This window comes from Peromyscus eremicus, chromosome 2, assembly GCF_949786415.1.
Source record: "Peromyscus eremicus chromosome 2, PerEre_H2_v1, whole genome shotgun sequence".
In the NCBI taxonomy this organism is placed as follows: Eukaryota; Metazoa; Chordata; class Mammalia; order Rodentia; family Cricetidae; genus Peromyscus; species Peromyscus eremicus.
This window is the reverse complement of record NC_081417.1, coordinates 119,308,872-119,324,232: the sequence shown is the minus strand read 5'-3', so window position 1 is coordinate 119,324,232 and position 15,361 is coordinate 119,308,872. Positions and strand designations below refer to the sequence as shown.

Genomic DNA, 15,361 nt, shown 5'->3' with positions numbered 1-15,361 from the left:
GCCACATCTCCAGAAGCTCAGGGCCAAAGTACTCTCTTCTTAGGCTTTAACTGTAAGTTTGTTGGGAATTTTAGTCTTAATAAAACCAAGAAGAAGACATAGGGAAAATTAAATACCAATTATTAACTGGTTACTCACTCCCCCACTCCCACAAGCACTGTGCTAAGCTGATCTATGTAGTTATCTCATTAAATTCTTTCCATAGTTTCACCTGGGAGATGACCCACCCTTCTTTTCTTTTTCCCATATAGCTTTCTTTTCATTCATCTTGTTTCTCATCCTTCATTGATACCTATTAGTTTACTGTATTCCAGGCATTATTGTGGGAGATGGAGCTAGAACCAAGAACAGAAACAAATATAGTCCTGGCTTCAGGAATGTTCATCATAATAAGAGGAGATTAATGACACAGCAGGGACAAACAAAGAAGAGAGTCCTGGAGGTCTACCTGACACGTGGACCATAAGCTGGTGAGTTAGGGGAAGAGAAGTCAGAGATGCAAGGACTAACATGCAAGGCCATTAAGGTTATTGCTTTGGAATAATCCTTTGGTACATTGTGAATATGTATTCCTCTCATTGGCTAATAAAAAAGCTGACAGGCCAGCTTAACAACCACTTGTTAAGGCTGAACTCCAGTGACAGTTCCCTAAAAAAGCCTTCTTGCATTGCCTGGAATCAAAGCTAGGACTTACACTCTCTAATCTGCACGTTCTGGGATATTGCTAATGCTGCTGCATCTGTGCTGTGGTTGGTGGGCTTCTGTGGGGACGGCTTAGAGGGGAGGGACTGTGATCACTCATGGAAAAGACTCCTCAAGTATGGGCTGAGCAAATAGCATGGGACTAGAAAGCAGAGTAGGAATTGATCTCTGAATTTCCAGGGCTCTGGCTTCAAGATTCTTAGAATCTATGAGTTCAGTGTCTTAAGATTTTCTAAATAGTCCCAATAGTGTGTATTTCTGCTTCCATTATTCACAAATACAACCCCAACAGGAATTCCATGATTATACATGAAAATCATATGTGACATTTCTCCTGACAGAGAAAGACAAAGTTTTTTGTTTGGGTTTCTTGTTTGTTTGTTTGTTTGTTTGTTTTTTCAAGACAGGGTTTCTCTGTGTAGTTTTGGAGCCTGTCCTGGATCTCGCTCTGTAGACCAGGCTGGCCTTGAACTCATAGAGATCCACCTGGCTCTGCCTCCCGAGTGCTAGGATTAAAGGCGTGAGCCACCACTGCCCGGCATAAAGTGTTTAATAAATGGGGCATCCTCATTCTTGCTCTACACAATGCAGTAGTTGTCTACACAGGCCCAAGCTAAACAAGTAGACTGAGTTTCACATGTGCCTCTGGGAAGTTCGTGTCCTTTGCAAGCTGAGATGGGAGGGCAAGCTTTCTTCTTGCCCTTCCATTAGATGCCACATCTCCAGAAGCTCAGGGCCAAAGTACTCTCTTCTTAGGCTTTAACTGTAAGTTTGTTGGGAATTTTAGTCTTAATAAAACCAAGAAGAAGACATAGGGAAAATTAAATACCAATTATTAACTGGTTACTCACTCCCCCACTCCCACAAGCACTGTGCTAAGCTGATCTATGTAGTTATCTCATTAAATTCTTTCCATAGTTTCACCTGGGAGATGACCCACCCTTCTTTTCTTTTTCCCATATAGCTTTCTTTTCATTCATCTTGTTTCTCATCCTTCATTGATACCTATTAGTTTACTGTATTCCAGGCATTATTGTGGGAGATGGAGCTAGAACCAAGAACAGAAACAAATATAGTCCTGGCTTCAGGAATGTTCATCATAATAAGAGGAGATTAATGACACAGCAGGGACAAACAAAGAAGAGAGTCCTGGAGGTCTACCTGACACGTGGACCATAAGCTGGTGAGTTAGGGGAAGAGAAGTCAGAGATGCAAGGACTAACATGCAAGGCCATTAAGGTTATTGCTTTGGAATAATCCTTTGGTACATTGTGAATATGTATTCCTCTCATTGGCTAATAAAAAAGCTGACAGGCCAGTAGCTGGGCGGGAAATTAGGTGGGAAATCCAAAGAGAATGATGGGAAGGAGGGCAGAGTCAGGGGAGACACAAGCCAGACAGCTGCTGAGGAAGCAGGACATGTAGAAAATGAGGTAACAAGCCATGAGCCACGTGGCAAAGCAAAGATAGGAAATATGAGTTAATTTAAGTGTAAGAGTTAGCTAGTAACAAGCCTGAGCTATCAACTGAACATTTATAACTCATATTCAGCTTCTGAGTCGATTATTTGGGAGTGGGCAGTCAGGACAGAAAATGTCTGATTACAGGTTATAGTACTTTAGTTTCCATTCTAAGTACAAGGAGAAGCCATAGGATTGTGAGTGATCCATTCATACATCAAGACATCCGTCCATCCATCTGTGTATCCCATCAACCAATCAATCAATCACCAATCACTAAATAAACATCTTTTTGGAGACTTAACTTGATCTTGTTCTTTGTGATAAGGTGGTGAGGAAGATAGATTTTATCCTCTGAAAACTCCATCTTCCAGAGGCAAACAAGTGTATGGCAACTTAACTAGGAAGAGGCAAGGGCCCGAGAAAATAAAAACACTGCAAGAAGTCCAAGGGCAGCAGGAACAGCGGAGACACTATAAAGAGTCCACTCAGGGCAGGGGACACTGCTGCAGAGACTATGGAGGAGGAAGGGATCAGGGCCACCAGGGACTTGGCGGAAGAGTTTTCCAGGCAGATGGATTGACCTGTGCTAAGACCTGGGGCAGAACCGCCATCTTACATCTAAAGACTGAGAGGCCAATGAATCAGGAGACAAGGGGGATGGAGAAGCAGGCAAGCGCCAAACAGTGTGAGGCATGTTAGAAGGTCAGGCAGGTTTTGAGCAGCAGTGATGTGATCTGACTCATGCTACCTTACAGGCTCACCATGAAAACAGAACACCAGGGGGCGAGAGCGTGGGAGCAGGGAGAGCAGCTGGTAACGGCCCAGTGAGAGAAAAGTGTGGTAGAGGCCGGGGCAGAGACAGAAGCTGAGGGATTCCGAACACACTTTCAGAGTAGAGCCAAAGAGGTAGTTGATGGATTCAAAGCAAGGAATAGAAGGTCTGGAGATTGGAGCAGCCCTCTTAGGTTCCTACGCTGAGACATGGCACATTTTGTGCTTTTTTCCTACACAGAGAAGGCTGCTGATGAATTTGATTCATAGTAGAACATACTAAGGTTTAAGAAGCTTATAAATCACCCACGCTCATGTAGCTTGTGGTAGATAGAGCTGGGATTCAAGTCCAAGTGGAGCCAAACTGTGCCACAACGTAATTCTGGATTAGGCACTTGCTCAAACCTGAGACTACAATTTAACAGGCCGACCACAGCCATGCTCTATCGCTATTACAAAGGCTGCATACACTTCAACTTGCAGGCTTGGGATGAGAAAAGCACAATGGTCTTGCCTCCAGTCCCACGGGGACTCCATTTCTTACCTGGAACTGGGCTGGTAAGCTCGCACTCATAAACAGGCTGGCACAGGCTGCTCCTGGGGCTCTCCTCAGCACCCGGGCTGTGTGTACCTTTCCTGCCATGCCGAGGAAGTGGCAAAGGGGAGGCTTCAGAGGCCACAGGTGATTTTCTCCGGACCATCAGATGGCTCTGGGGAGGAAGGGTCTGGACTTCTGTTGTCTCCGGGCTCGTCTCTGGTTTTATCTGAGCAAGCCCTGTGGTTTTCTGACTTTCCACATGGAAGGTCTTATTCCCACAGTTGGTAAGAGGCGGAGCTGAGGACATCTTACTGTTCTGAGATAAAAATTTCTCCCAGTTCCAAAGCTTAAATCTGAAGCTGCTGAGGACCAGTCCTTTCTCCTCATTGGATGTCTCAGCTTTTGATCGACTTCCATCCCGTGGCATGGCAGCTTCCTGGGAATTTCTTGCAGGACACACAGCAGACTTTTCCAGAGGTCCCGAGGAACGTGAATTCTTCTGAATTTCACCTCTCTGTGCCGACTTAATTTCCTGGCTTTTAAGAGGCTGGCACACTTCAGTGGAAGAAGAAGACAGGGGCGGATGGTGATTGGATGAGAGGCCCTTCCCACTAGCCAGACTCTGGGCTGACTGTGTGTGTCCCCTGTCATCCTTTCGAGAAACACCAGCTGGCAACTTAAGCGGTCCTGGGAAAGGTGGGGCATCAAACTTTTGAAATTTGGCTCGAAGTTCCTTGAAGTTTCTTACCCCTTCCTGAAGCACAAAGAGGAAGAAAAGTGTCTGGTTACCCTGGGAAAATGGGCAGCATGATCAAGCGGCTTCATTGTCCTTGTTAAAGGTCTCTGAGGGCCAACGTGAGGGAATGCTTCCCCAGGTGAGCAGTCTTAGCCTGTGCAGCTGCTAATGGTTTCTCCCATCTATGTAGACAGCAGCAGTACAGGCTGAGTCTACATAGATGGGGGAAACCATTTTCTCCCTCTTAAATTTGGCTATGTTGGATGTTCTCACAGCATGGAAGGACTAACTAGAGACCGTACTAGCAATTGATCATAAACATTTTTGGTGTTTTTGGTGAGACTCAGGGTCTCATTTTATGCAGCCCTGCCTGGCCTGGAATTCTATGTAGACCAGGATCACAGACATCCACCTGCCTCTGCCTCCAGAGTGCTGGGATTAAAGGCACACACCACCACATCTGATGTCTGATAAGCCTTTTGATGGCTTCCCTCTTAAAAAAATAGTTAAAATATGCTTTGGCATAGAAAAATGTTCTTTATAATACAGTCTCTGTTTGCTCAGAAGATAACGGAATTTTATCTCCACACAAAACAATTCAAACATGACTAGTCTTATACCAAATGGGTTGTTTACAATTGCCTTGGAGACCTTGCCCTGCCCACCATCCTGGCCTGCTCGAGTCACAAAGCATACTCCGATTTGCTTGTCAAATGTTTCTTTGCACTTCCCGATTGATTTCAAGCTCACCTTCCATCCAGACTGCCTCTAGGAAGAACAGTAGAACCAGCAGGTTCACTGTTCCCTTGATGCTCTTCTGTCTCTTCATAACCTGGCTGTCGAATTTCACACTGTGTAAAAGCAAACTTTAGAAGGCTTACATCCAAGTTCTGACTCTGCCCTTTCTCATTCAGGCAAATCCTATGTGCGACCATGTCTTAACGTTACATTCAGCTGTATAATATTATGAACACTAGAAGGATTGGGGTTACTACACAGAAAGTGTCCAGTAGAGGGCCTGTCACACAGTAGGACTATGGTAAATAAAAGCTACGAGAGGCCAGATAATATTCTTGTTTGTGGTTCCCTTTGGAGAACAGCTTAAATCCAGCATATGAAAAGGGTTTTGGTTGTGGTAGCCTAGGCCTAGGGCAGAAGGTAGAAGTTAGGAGTGTCCAGGACTACATCGGGAGCTGTCTGCTAGTCCAGCCAAATAGGCTTGGTACTTTTTCTACTGGTCCACCTTCTCCTATTAGAGCTCATTGGTTTTGGTGAATGCATGGGAAGTAGGAAGGCATTTAATGGAATCACTTCAAACACTAAGAGCCATTATCCCCTCCTGATCACATTCCAGGGTTTTGTTTGGTTTTGTTTTTTCCTTTCTTATTTCACGTATACAGACCATTGCCATGGTAGTGACTTTGGGTTTTGCCAGCTGAGGGACTGCCGTGTGACCTTCCTTCACCATGTTTACAGTTGACTCACACCTGCTCTCTGAGGGTTTCAGGAGGGAGGGAAGTTGACAAGCTTTGGAAGGCAGGTGGCTGCAAGCTGGTTTGTGAGCAGTCCACTGCTATTTTCCTACAGCTCACTCCCACTACACACCTCCACCTCAGCACACGCTTACGGTTCTCTCTCCAAATTGCCAACGGTTCATTTCTTATACTTTAGTCGACAGATGAGCTAGACCGTCTGTATTTCCTCTCTCCTGATGTGGCACAAGCCTGTGCTAGGAATGGCGTCAGGGGTCCTGAATGTGGAGTCTCAGCTTAGTCCTTCTCCAGCCAGATGCCTTATGAAATCCTTTTTTATGACTCTAAGCCTATTTTCCCTTACTCTAAATTAGGACTTACTCAGGTGGCTGAGATATAAGGGTTAGGAGTTCAAGGCCAGTCTGCGCTACTCGAGGAACCTGTTTTCATAAAGAGTACAGGTTGGTTGTGGTGGGGAAAGACATGTGCTTCTCATAACAATTCAGGACCAAATAAGATAACAGATATACATACTTCATGGTGAATAGTTTTAACATAAAGTACATGATCTTAGCTATTGAAAGATTTCAGTTTGGTACCATAAAAAAGATTGACACTGTTGTGGAACCAGTCTCCAGTATCCTTCATCTCTCCACCCTAAAAACAATAGCTCTGTATTCCTCTCCTACTTCACTTTCTGACTCTTGGACTCTTCTGGGTATTCAAACAAATGAAAAAAAAATACAGCATTTGTCTCAATGTGACTGGTTATTTAACTTAGTACAATACCCTCAAGGTTTAGCCGTGATATAGTAAGTGTTAGATTTCCTGTCTTCTAGCCAGGCAAGCCAGCAAACATGTGTAGTCCCACCACTTGGTGGGTGGAAGCAGGAGGATCCTCTGCCAAAGCCAGCCTGGGTTATTTACTTAGGTTCTTTGCACATTACTGGAGTTAGACTGCTATATAATTCTGTGTTCAAACACCACTTTGATGTCCTCCTTGCGGTCCTCTTGTGTATGTTCCCAGATGCTGAATTGCTGGACATAGGGCAATTCTACTTTTAAGTTGTTAGAAACGTCCATACTGTTGTCCATGGCAACCACATCATTTTACATTCCCACCAATGGCAAACTCAAGGATTCTTATTTATTAACATACTCACCAACTCTTATTTTTCTCTATCAGCCATCCAAACAGGTTTGAGCTGGCTAGTAGTTACTGGTTTTGAAGTAATGTAATCATTTTTTTTCTTTACTGTCTGAAGCCAACTATAAAGGCATTACTTGGTAGAATTTAATCTTTGTTGGAGTGTTTATGCAAAGCAGAATTGTGCATTTGATAACCTTCAAACCAAGGCCCTCTGCAAAGACCACTGGTTCAGTGTGAGGCAAACCTGACTATGTTCAGTTCATTTCCCCTTTCAGTAAATGTTTGTTAAGTGCCTACTACATAGACAGGACACAGGTTTCACCATCAAAAGCCTCTTAGATATTTTAGTGTACCACTAGGGAGATGTAGACTGTAAGTAAACACACAAGAAAATCTTAGAGGCAGGAACTAGATGAGGAATTAGGTAGGTGCTCCAATGGTGTGTGGTACAACTCCTGATCTTCAAAGGTACCACAGGAAAATCATTGTTTTGCTCAGTCATATACCAGAGTGGGTGCTGGCCTCGGTGATCTTCAAAGTCTCTTCAGTACTACACGGTTTCCTTCTTCCTGGTATGTGTGGGGAACAGATATGATTTGGGCTTTTCTGCTTATCACCTCCTGAGATTTCAGAGTTGAGGGCATGATTTTGAAATGACTTCGTTATGGTCTCTTTGCTTTGACTCAGCTCTTCTAATCCTTCATTTACCCAGCTGTTAGACAAATCTGTTTAACAACACAAACCTGATCATATAGGTCTCTTACATGCTGAAAATCCTTCAAATTGGCTTCCTTGAGCTCTCAAATCAGCTCAAATACAGTTGCTGAGCATTGAGATGCATCCTAACGCCTCTCCTGGACTTTCTGACATCACCGGGGCCCCTTCTGCAGCAGACTGCCCATTTCTCCCCTCACTGCATTGTGTACATTGCCCCCTCACATCTCTCTACTTTCAAATGTACTATTTCCTCTGCCTGGAAGGCCCATCTTTCTCCTAATTCCTGGAATTAGCAAAGCTGATTCATGGCAGTTGAAAAGATGTGTTGTCTTCTAGGAGCGAGACACTGAAGTGATGATGAACCCTAGACCAGTCCCTTTCTGATTTATGAAGCGAGGGAAACAGACATCCATGGATCGCTGCAGTATGATACAGGGAATTACTTCACACACAGCACAGTAGAGGCTTGGAGATGCAATGGAGATACAAAGAAACCTTCCTGGAGATGACAGCAGCCATCAGTGGGACAACAGTGGGAGGGGGTCCAGAAAACAAGAACCACATGCCTAGAGGTGTGGCGCAGCCTGCTGCAGAGGGAAGGGCGAACAGTTCCACTCACTATCGCTCCCAGGGTCAGAGGGTGAGGCTGCAGAGTCAGTCTTCTAAGAGTACTTGAGGCCATCTTTAGAGCAGGAGGCATGACTGATGGTTCTACCACTGAAGAGCCAAACGCAGTCTACAACAGATAACCAAACCGGCAACACCACCTCCACTCGGCCGGCTTTCCCCTGCATGCAGCCTGACTCATCCAGCTCAGTGCAGTGAACCTGTCCTTCACGCAGAGGCAGAAAAGGTCAGAGTTACATCTCCAGGAAGTCTCTCTGCTACAATTTTCCAAGCACAGGCGTGCATCTTTCCAAGCACAGGTGAGGGAAATGAGCACAAGAGGCTACCTTTTGGGAGCCAAGTGTGACAGAGGTTGCCATGCTGTGCAGTGGATGGCAGCATTCGTGAGCTCCCTTATGTGGCATACAACATCTTTCCCAGTGCACTTGGTGATTCTCTATGTAATCTATGATAAACTCCTTGCTGTTTAGACCAGTAACAGCAGATTTGGTCATCTGCAATGAAAGACACCGACATATCCATCCTGTCACGCTTTTCTCCACAGCACCTCTGAGCACTCAGCATATTATCCATCTCCCTCAGTCAGGGTAGAGACTCCACAAGGATGGGCCCTGTTGTCTTTTTTTTGTTGTTGTTGTTGTTGTTTTTGTTTTTGTTTTTGTTTTTCGAGACAGGGTTTCTCTGTGTAGCTTTGCGCCTTTCCTGGATCTCGCTCTGTAGACCAGGCTGGCCTCGAACTCACAAAGATCCGCCTGGCTCTGCCTCCCGAGTGCTGGGATTAAAGGCATACGCCACCACCGCCCGGCTGTTGTCTTTTAGGTTTTGATTACTGCTGCCACGTCAGAAACTGGAAGAATAGTAGTCTTACAACAGCTGCTTGATAAAAATTTGGTGAATCTATGAAGATTTACAAGTCTTTCAGAATCTAGATGATGCAAACACAATATGTTACTTATGTCTAGTCCTGTGGTTCACAACATCTCTGGTGAGTAAATGAACCAGTGACAGCACACTTGGAAAAGTTGGCAGGTTCATGGGATAAGTGAGTGGGAACTGTAGCATTGTAAACTATCCTCGCACATCTTTGTGAGGTCAGCTTCAAATGTCCACAGAAACAAACCCCTACAAAGTCAGACTGTAGCACTGAGAACAGCTTTGGAAGACATCCTGGGCACTTCAGATCTGGATGGATCAGGTGAGCTGCAAATGCTTCATTTGGGAAGCACATGACAAACCCATGTCAGAGATATTGTGGGAACAAAGATAAAAGATGCAGTGTCCTCTAAACAGAAGAGGCTTATCTCTGATATGGAAAGGAGGGGGCAACCAGCCACCATCAACAAAGAAAGCACTACTTCAGAAGGAGGAGGTAGCCACGATCAAACACTTCTAAGTCCGGTTCCCTGGATGTGATGTTATGACATCTCAATTTATCCAAACTTGGAGAACAATATTCAGAGGTCTCTCGTTCACTTTTCATTTTCTAGAACCATAGTTAATGGCAGTGACAACACACAGACCTGAGCAGTTCACACACAGTCACCTGGTCACATCTGTTGGACTCCCAGGTGCAGACAAATACCCAGCACAGAAAGCCTAAGTGACTCCCTCAAGGTCACAGAAGTTCATGTAGCCTGGCTTTGGAGCTCATGTTCACCCCCAACTCTATGAGCACAAGTGCTCCTGTGCCCCTCTACACACCTTGGACACATTCCATAGTTGTGTTTTCTGTCCTCTTCAGCCTCATTGTGAACTCTTTGTAATTGCATGGAGTCTTGATTAATCTCTTCAATAGCCCCACAATGCAGGTATGCTTACTACACCATTTTACAGATAGTTAATGTATACAAAGAGGTTAAATAACTCCTCAAGCTTAGATAGGGCAGTGGTTCTCAACCTTCCTAATGCTGCGACCCTTTAATACAGTTCCTCATGTTTTGAATCCCAACCATAAAATTATTTTATTGCTACTTCACGATTACACAAACTGTAATTTTGGTACTGTTATGAATTGTAATGTAAATATCTATGTTTTCTCATGGTCTGAGGCAACCCCTGTGAAAGGGCCATGGTTCTTTGACCCCGAAGGGTCTTTGACCCACAGGTTGAGAATCACTGACATAGAAAATCAAAAAGGAATTTAAACCATGTAATCCCAGCTTCCAACCATTCTGCTAATGAACTTATAAATTTAGAACCAGATTATAAACTTTTGCTGTCTCACAGAAGTTCTATAACTAATTGTATGTATGTCACAATTCCATTAGAAATTGTAGAATAACCACAGCCAGCCAGATGGTCCAGTGAGTCAAAAGGCTTCCTGAGCACACCTCAAGACCAGAGTAGGGTTCCCAGAACCCAATGCAGAAGGAGAGAGCTCGAACCCTGAAAACCACCGTCTAACAACAGGCATGCTGTGACACACACGTACCTGCACTCACATACATCACACACAAACCGCACAAGCAGTGACAATAAACAAAACAAATTAAAACACAATTCCCTAATAATTATTTTATGGAAGCAAATTCAAATTCCAGGAAACTTACCTCTTAAAAAACTTTTTAAATTTATATTTCAAGTATGTGAGTGTTTTGCCTGAATATCTGTATGTGCACTATGTGCATGCTTGGGCCCGAAGAGGTCAGAAGACACTGCTGTAGCCCCTGGAACTGGAGTTATGGTTATAAACTGCCACATGGCTGCTGGGAACTGAACTCAGGTCCTTTGCAAAAGCAGCCAGGGCTCTTAACCACTGAGCCATGTCTCCGGCCCTCAGGAACCTAACCTTCATTTACTTTTTGTTGTTTATGTTGACAGAAACACAGCATTTTCCTAATAAAATTGAATTTTTTAAAAAAAAAACTATAATAAATGATATAGCAAATATGCTCATGTAGTCTTGGGATTTTAAGGTAGCTCTGATTTGATGTAATTAAAAAATATAAATATGCAAAATAAGTAACAAAATATAATTTGGTGATGTAATTTTTTAAAATAAACTTGCAATTGAAAAAAGTCTGGTGTCAAATCACATGTCTCTATCTGAAGTTTACAAAATGTGGGATGGAGGCTACTTGGCCACATTTCTTTTCTGGGCAGAGTGTCATGGTACTCTAGATGTCCATCCATGATGCCTGCATCACATCACACCTCAGCTCAACATGAGAAAATAGATTTCCAATGAATTAGCAGTGACTCTTATGTGTGAAAGCTGACATGGAAACCCCGTGCCAGTGAGGCCCCTCAAACTCCACTAATTTCTGAGTTCCTGGAGATTGCTGAGTGTGACTATTCCCCACAGGGAAAAACAAGGGCAACATCAATGCCAACAGTTTATCACGAGCCTGAAACTCTCCCTCCTGGAAAACAAATGCAGGTACCCTAAGGAACAGGCAAGCTAAAAATCCAAGGCACAGGGAAGCTGCCGAAGCCAAGAAAGTATGCTCTAGTAGAAGTCATAGCTGCCAAGTGCTAGCTAACACGGAAAGGAGGAAAAGTCTCACAAACAGCTTGTGATCACCTTTCAGGACTACAGGCTTCACCACTCTGAGAGCTGGATGGTGGGGAGACTGCCTATGCTCCTGGTAGCAGGGATTAACACCTAAAACCCCTAAAAAAAGGGTGAAAACAGACTGATGTCCTCTCACTTGCCCTGGGAACAGAATCAGAGTGAAACTTCACGCTCCCATGACACAGGTATAAGGACTGATAATTACTCCAGTCCTCCTCACTAGGTGTCTGGGCCCTAAGGAGGGCTCCCCATGTGATCCAAGGAAGGAATCTAGAACTTCTGGGGTCTACAGCTCAAACTCCTCTCTTGTTGTGTCCCACCCATGCAGACAGGAAGGCAGTTCCCAGTGTCCAGTGCGGTCATGTGTCTCTGGGCACTCCTCTGGGTCAGTTCTGCTTGCTTATCACCTTCTAACTTATCTCGGCTGCCCACTGGCCTTTCTCAGTCCTCCATTCTTTACAATGCAGGGACTCTATTCATCTCTGTTATCTTCAGCTGATAGCTGGGCCAGCTGAGCATGCAGCCCCCAATATTCAATGCCTGTTCAGTGAAGGCAGTTATGGAGAACAGCCAGCCACCTAACCACAGGGCTGAATGTTTTGTCAATAAATACGCAGTGGCATCATGGATCAGTTTGGGGCCCTCAAGATGGCTCAGTGGGTAAAAGGACTTGCCTCATAAGTCTGATGGCCTGAGTTCAATCTGCTGAATTCATAAACATCACAAAGATGTGGTGGCTTGAACCTGTAATCATGGCACTCCTACAGAGAGACGGGAAGCAGAGAGAGGAGAGATCTCCCAGAACTAGCTAGCCTGGAGTTTGCTGAGGGGCAGAAATTACAAGGTAGGGAGAACCTGTGAGTTCTCTCTCTCTCTCTCTCTCTCTCTCTCTCTCTCTCTCTCTCTCTCTCTCTCTCTCTCACACACACACACACACACACACACACACACACACACACACACACACTAAATATGTTTGGTGAAGCCCACTAGAAGTGAGATCGAATGGTTTTCACTGGAGGGGAGGCTCTGAAACCACTCAGAGCTGATGGAACAGCATAAACAATAACAGTGAGGCATGCAGGTTCTTTGCATTTGATAGGGCAGCCAGAACACTGAAGAAGTAGTGGAAGAAGAAAACTATGCTCATGGAGGGTCTTCAGAGTTTTTACTCAAGGAAGAGATAATCTTGGCTGCTTTTCTAGAGCAATAAGAAAGAAAAGGTACCTTGGTGTTGAGAGCCTTTCAGGGAACACAGACAATGTTTAGTCTACATCTAAGAACACTTTTTAAGAAGGCCTTCCTGTTCATCAGCAGCCAGAGAAACTGGAACTGGAACTCAAGGTCCAAGTAGTATTTGGTACTGATATAAATAACCATTTCTCCAGTCTCAGAAATGAATACGTATGAGCCAACTTTCCCTCATCAAACCCTGTCTATCCAGGCTTTTCACAGAACCCATGCTTCATTTCACTGTCTTTGGGAAGTTGCTTGGAATCCTGTCTTAGGGTTTCTACTGCTGTGATGAAACACCATGACCAACGCACCTTGAAGAGGAAAGGGTTTATTTGGCTTACACTTCCATATCACTGTTCATTATCAAAGGAAGTCAGGACAGGAACTCAAACATGGCAGGAACCTGGAGGCAGGAGCTCACGTAGAGGCCTTGGAGGAGTACTGGTTATTGACTTACTATTCATGGCTTGCTCAGCCTGCTTTCTTATAGAACCCACGACCACCTGCTCAAGGGATAGCACCATCCACCATGGGCTGGACCCACCCCCATCAATCACTAATTAAGAAGATACTTACAGGCTTGTCTACAACCTGTTCTTATGGAGGCATTTTCTTAATTGAGATTCCCTCTTCTCAGATGACTTCAGCTTGTGTCAAGTTGACATAAAACTATCTAGCACAGTTCCTGAGATTCAGATGTTTATATATAGATGTATGGTGTGTTGTGGAGTGTGCATGTGATTTGCATGCCATTGCACACATGTGGAGGTCAGAGGTCAATCTTGGGTATCAGTTCTTGCTTTCCATTGGTTGAGGTCTGGTTTTTTTGCTGCTTGCCACTCCCTACCCCAGGTTATTTGGCCCACTATCTTTCAGGCTGTGGTTTCCACAGATTACAGATGCATACTACCATGTCTGGGTTTATGTGAGTTCCAGGGAATCAAATTCAGATCCTCATGCTTACATGACAAGCCCTTTCTTTACCCATGGAGCTATCTCTCCAGCTTAAGATTTATTCTTAGTAAAAAAAAAAAAAAATGCCTATAATCTTTATACAAAATGCTGGCATATACTTTGGGACTCAGAAATTCTCTAATTTTAGAAAAGTAGCTTATTACAAATTCTACCTAAGCCCTGGTCCAGTTTGCAGCAGTATGCTATGTTCGGACCAGCTACTATTTCCATAGGAAAACATGTGAGTGCTCATCTAAGGTACGATAAGTACTGACCAGAAACTGTCTTGGGTTGACTCAGGTAGAGTTCTGATATCAAGACAGTTATGACAAATTAGTCGTCTTAAAAGCTGCACTTGGGCCAGGCGGCAGTGGCTCACGCCTTTAATCCCAGCATTCGGGAGGCAGAACCAGGTGGATCTCTGTGAGTTCGAGGCCAGCCTGTTATAGCATGAATCTTAAAAGGACTTATTAATAAAATCAAACCTGAAGCCAGGTATTGGAATGAATGCTGGAAGATCAGAGAAGCAGAACAAGTCACAGCCACCTCACCTTGCCAATTCCTCAGCTGATCCTGTTTCCTCAGACTGGAAGCCTCTCAGTCTTCATCTGGAATGAATCTCAGCTGAACTGCTAAAAGCCTAAAAGCTTAACCAGGCTCTTGTTCCTGGTCCTCATGCCTTATATACCTTTCTGCTTCCTGCTATCACTTCCTGGGACTAAAGGCATATGTCACCATGCCTGGCTGTTTCCAGTGTGGCTTTGAACTCACAGAGATGCAAATGGATCTCTGCCTCCAGAATACTAGGATTAAAGGTGTGAGTGCCACCATTTTCTGGCCTCTATGTCTATCTAGTGGCTGTTCTGTCCTCTGACCCCAGATAAGTTTATTAGGATGCACAATATATTGGGGGACAAAATATATCACCACAGCCTGGTCTACAAAGCGAAATCCAGGACAGGCACCAAAACTACACAGAGAAACCCTGTCTCAAAAAGCCAAAACAAAACAAAAAACTGCACTTGGGAACTGGGTGTGGCATTGCGGATGAGTTCTCCATTTCCTAGGAGATCCTTCAAGGCTAGAGGAGGAAGAATAAAGCAGTCAGTCTGTCTGTACCAGGCACACCAGATGATAGCTGTGGCTGCAGACAACCCCTAGCAGATAGTCCATGGGTCATCTGCTTCTGCTTATATCTTTACCGTTATTTTTCCACTGGCAATCAGCTTCATGCAAGCAATTCTTCAATGACCCAGTGGCTCTAAAATACAGTTCCATTAAAATTTCTCACTGTTTTTTTAAAATTAGCATTTAATTTTTTTAAAATTAGCATTTCCCCGTAACTATTTACCCGATAAGATGGTATCCTAGCTAGGGTTTCTATTGCTGTGATGAAACACCATGACCAAAGCAACCCAGAGAGGAGAGGGTTTATTTCTTTTCTGCATTACTGTCCATTATCAAAGGAAGTCAGGCAGGGG

At 44.3% G+C, this 15,361-nt stretch overlaps 1 protein-coding gene across 1 annotated transcript in view; it reads right to left on the bottom strand.

Moving 5' to 3' along the window:
- The window catches only part of Fyb2 (FYN binding protein 2), a 109,987-nt gene that overhangs the window by 68,575 nt on the left and 26,051 nt on the right, over nucleotides 1-15,361 (bottom strand). Inside the window, exon 2 of the mRNA XM_059255847.1 lies at nucleotides 3,481-4,228. Coding sequence (XP_059111830.1) covers nucleotides 3,481-4,228 — 748 coding nt within the window. The remainder of the gene's footprint in view (nucleotides 1-3,480; nucleotides 4,229-15,361) is intronic.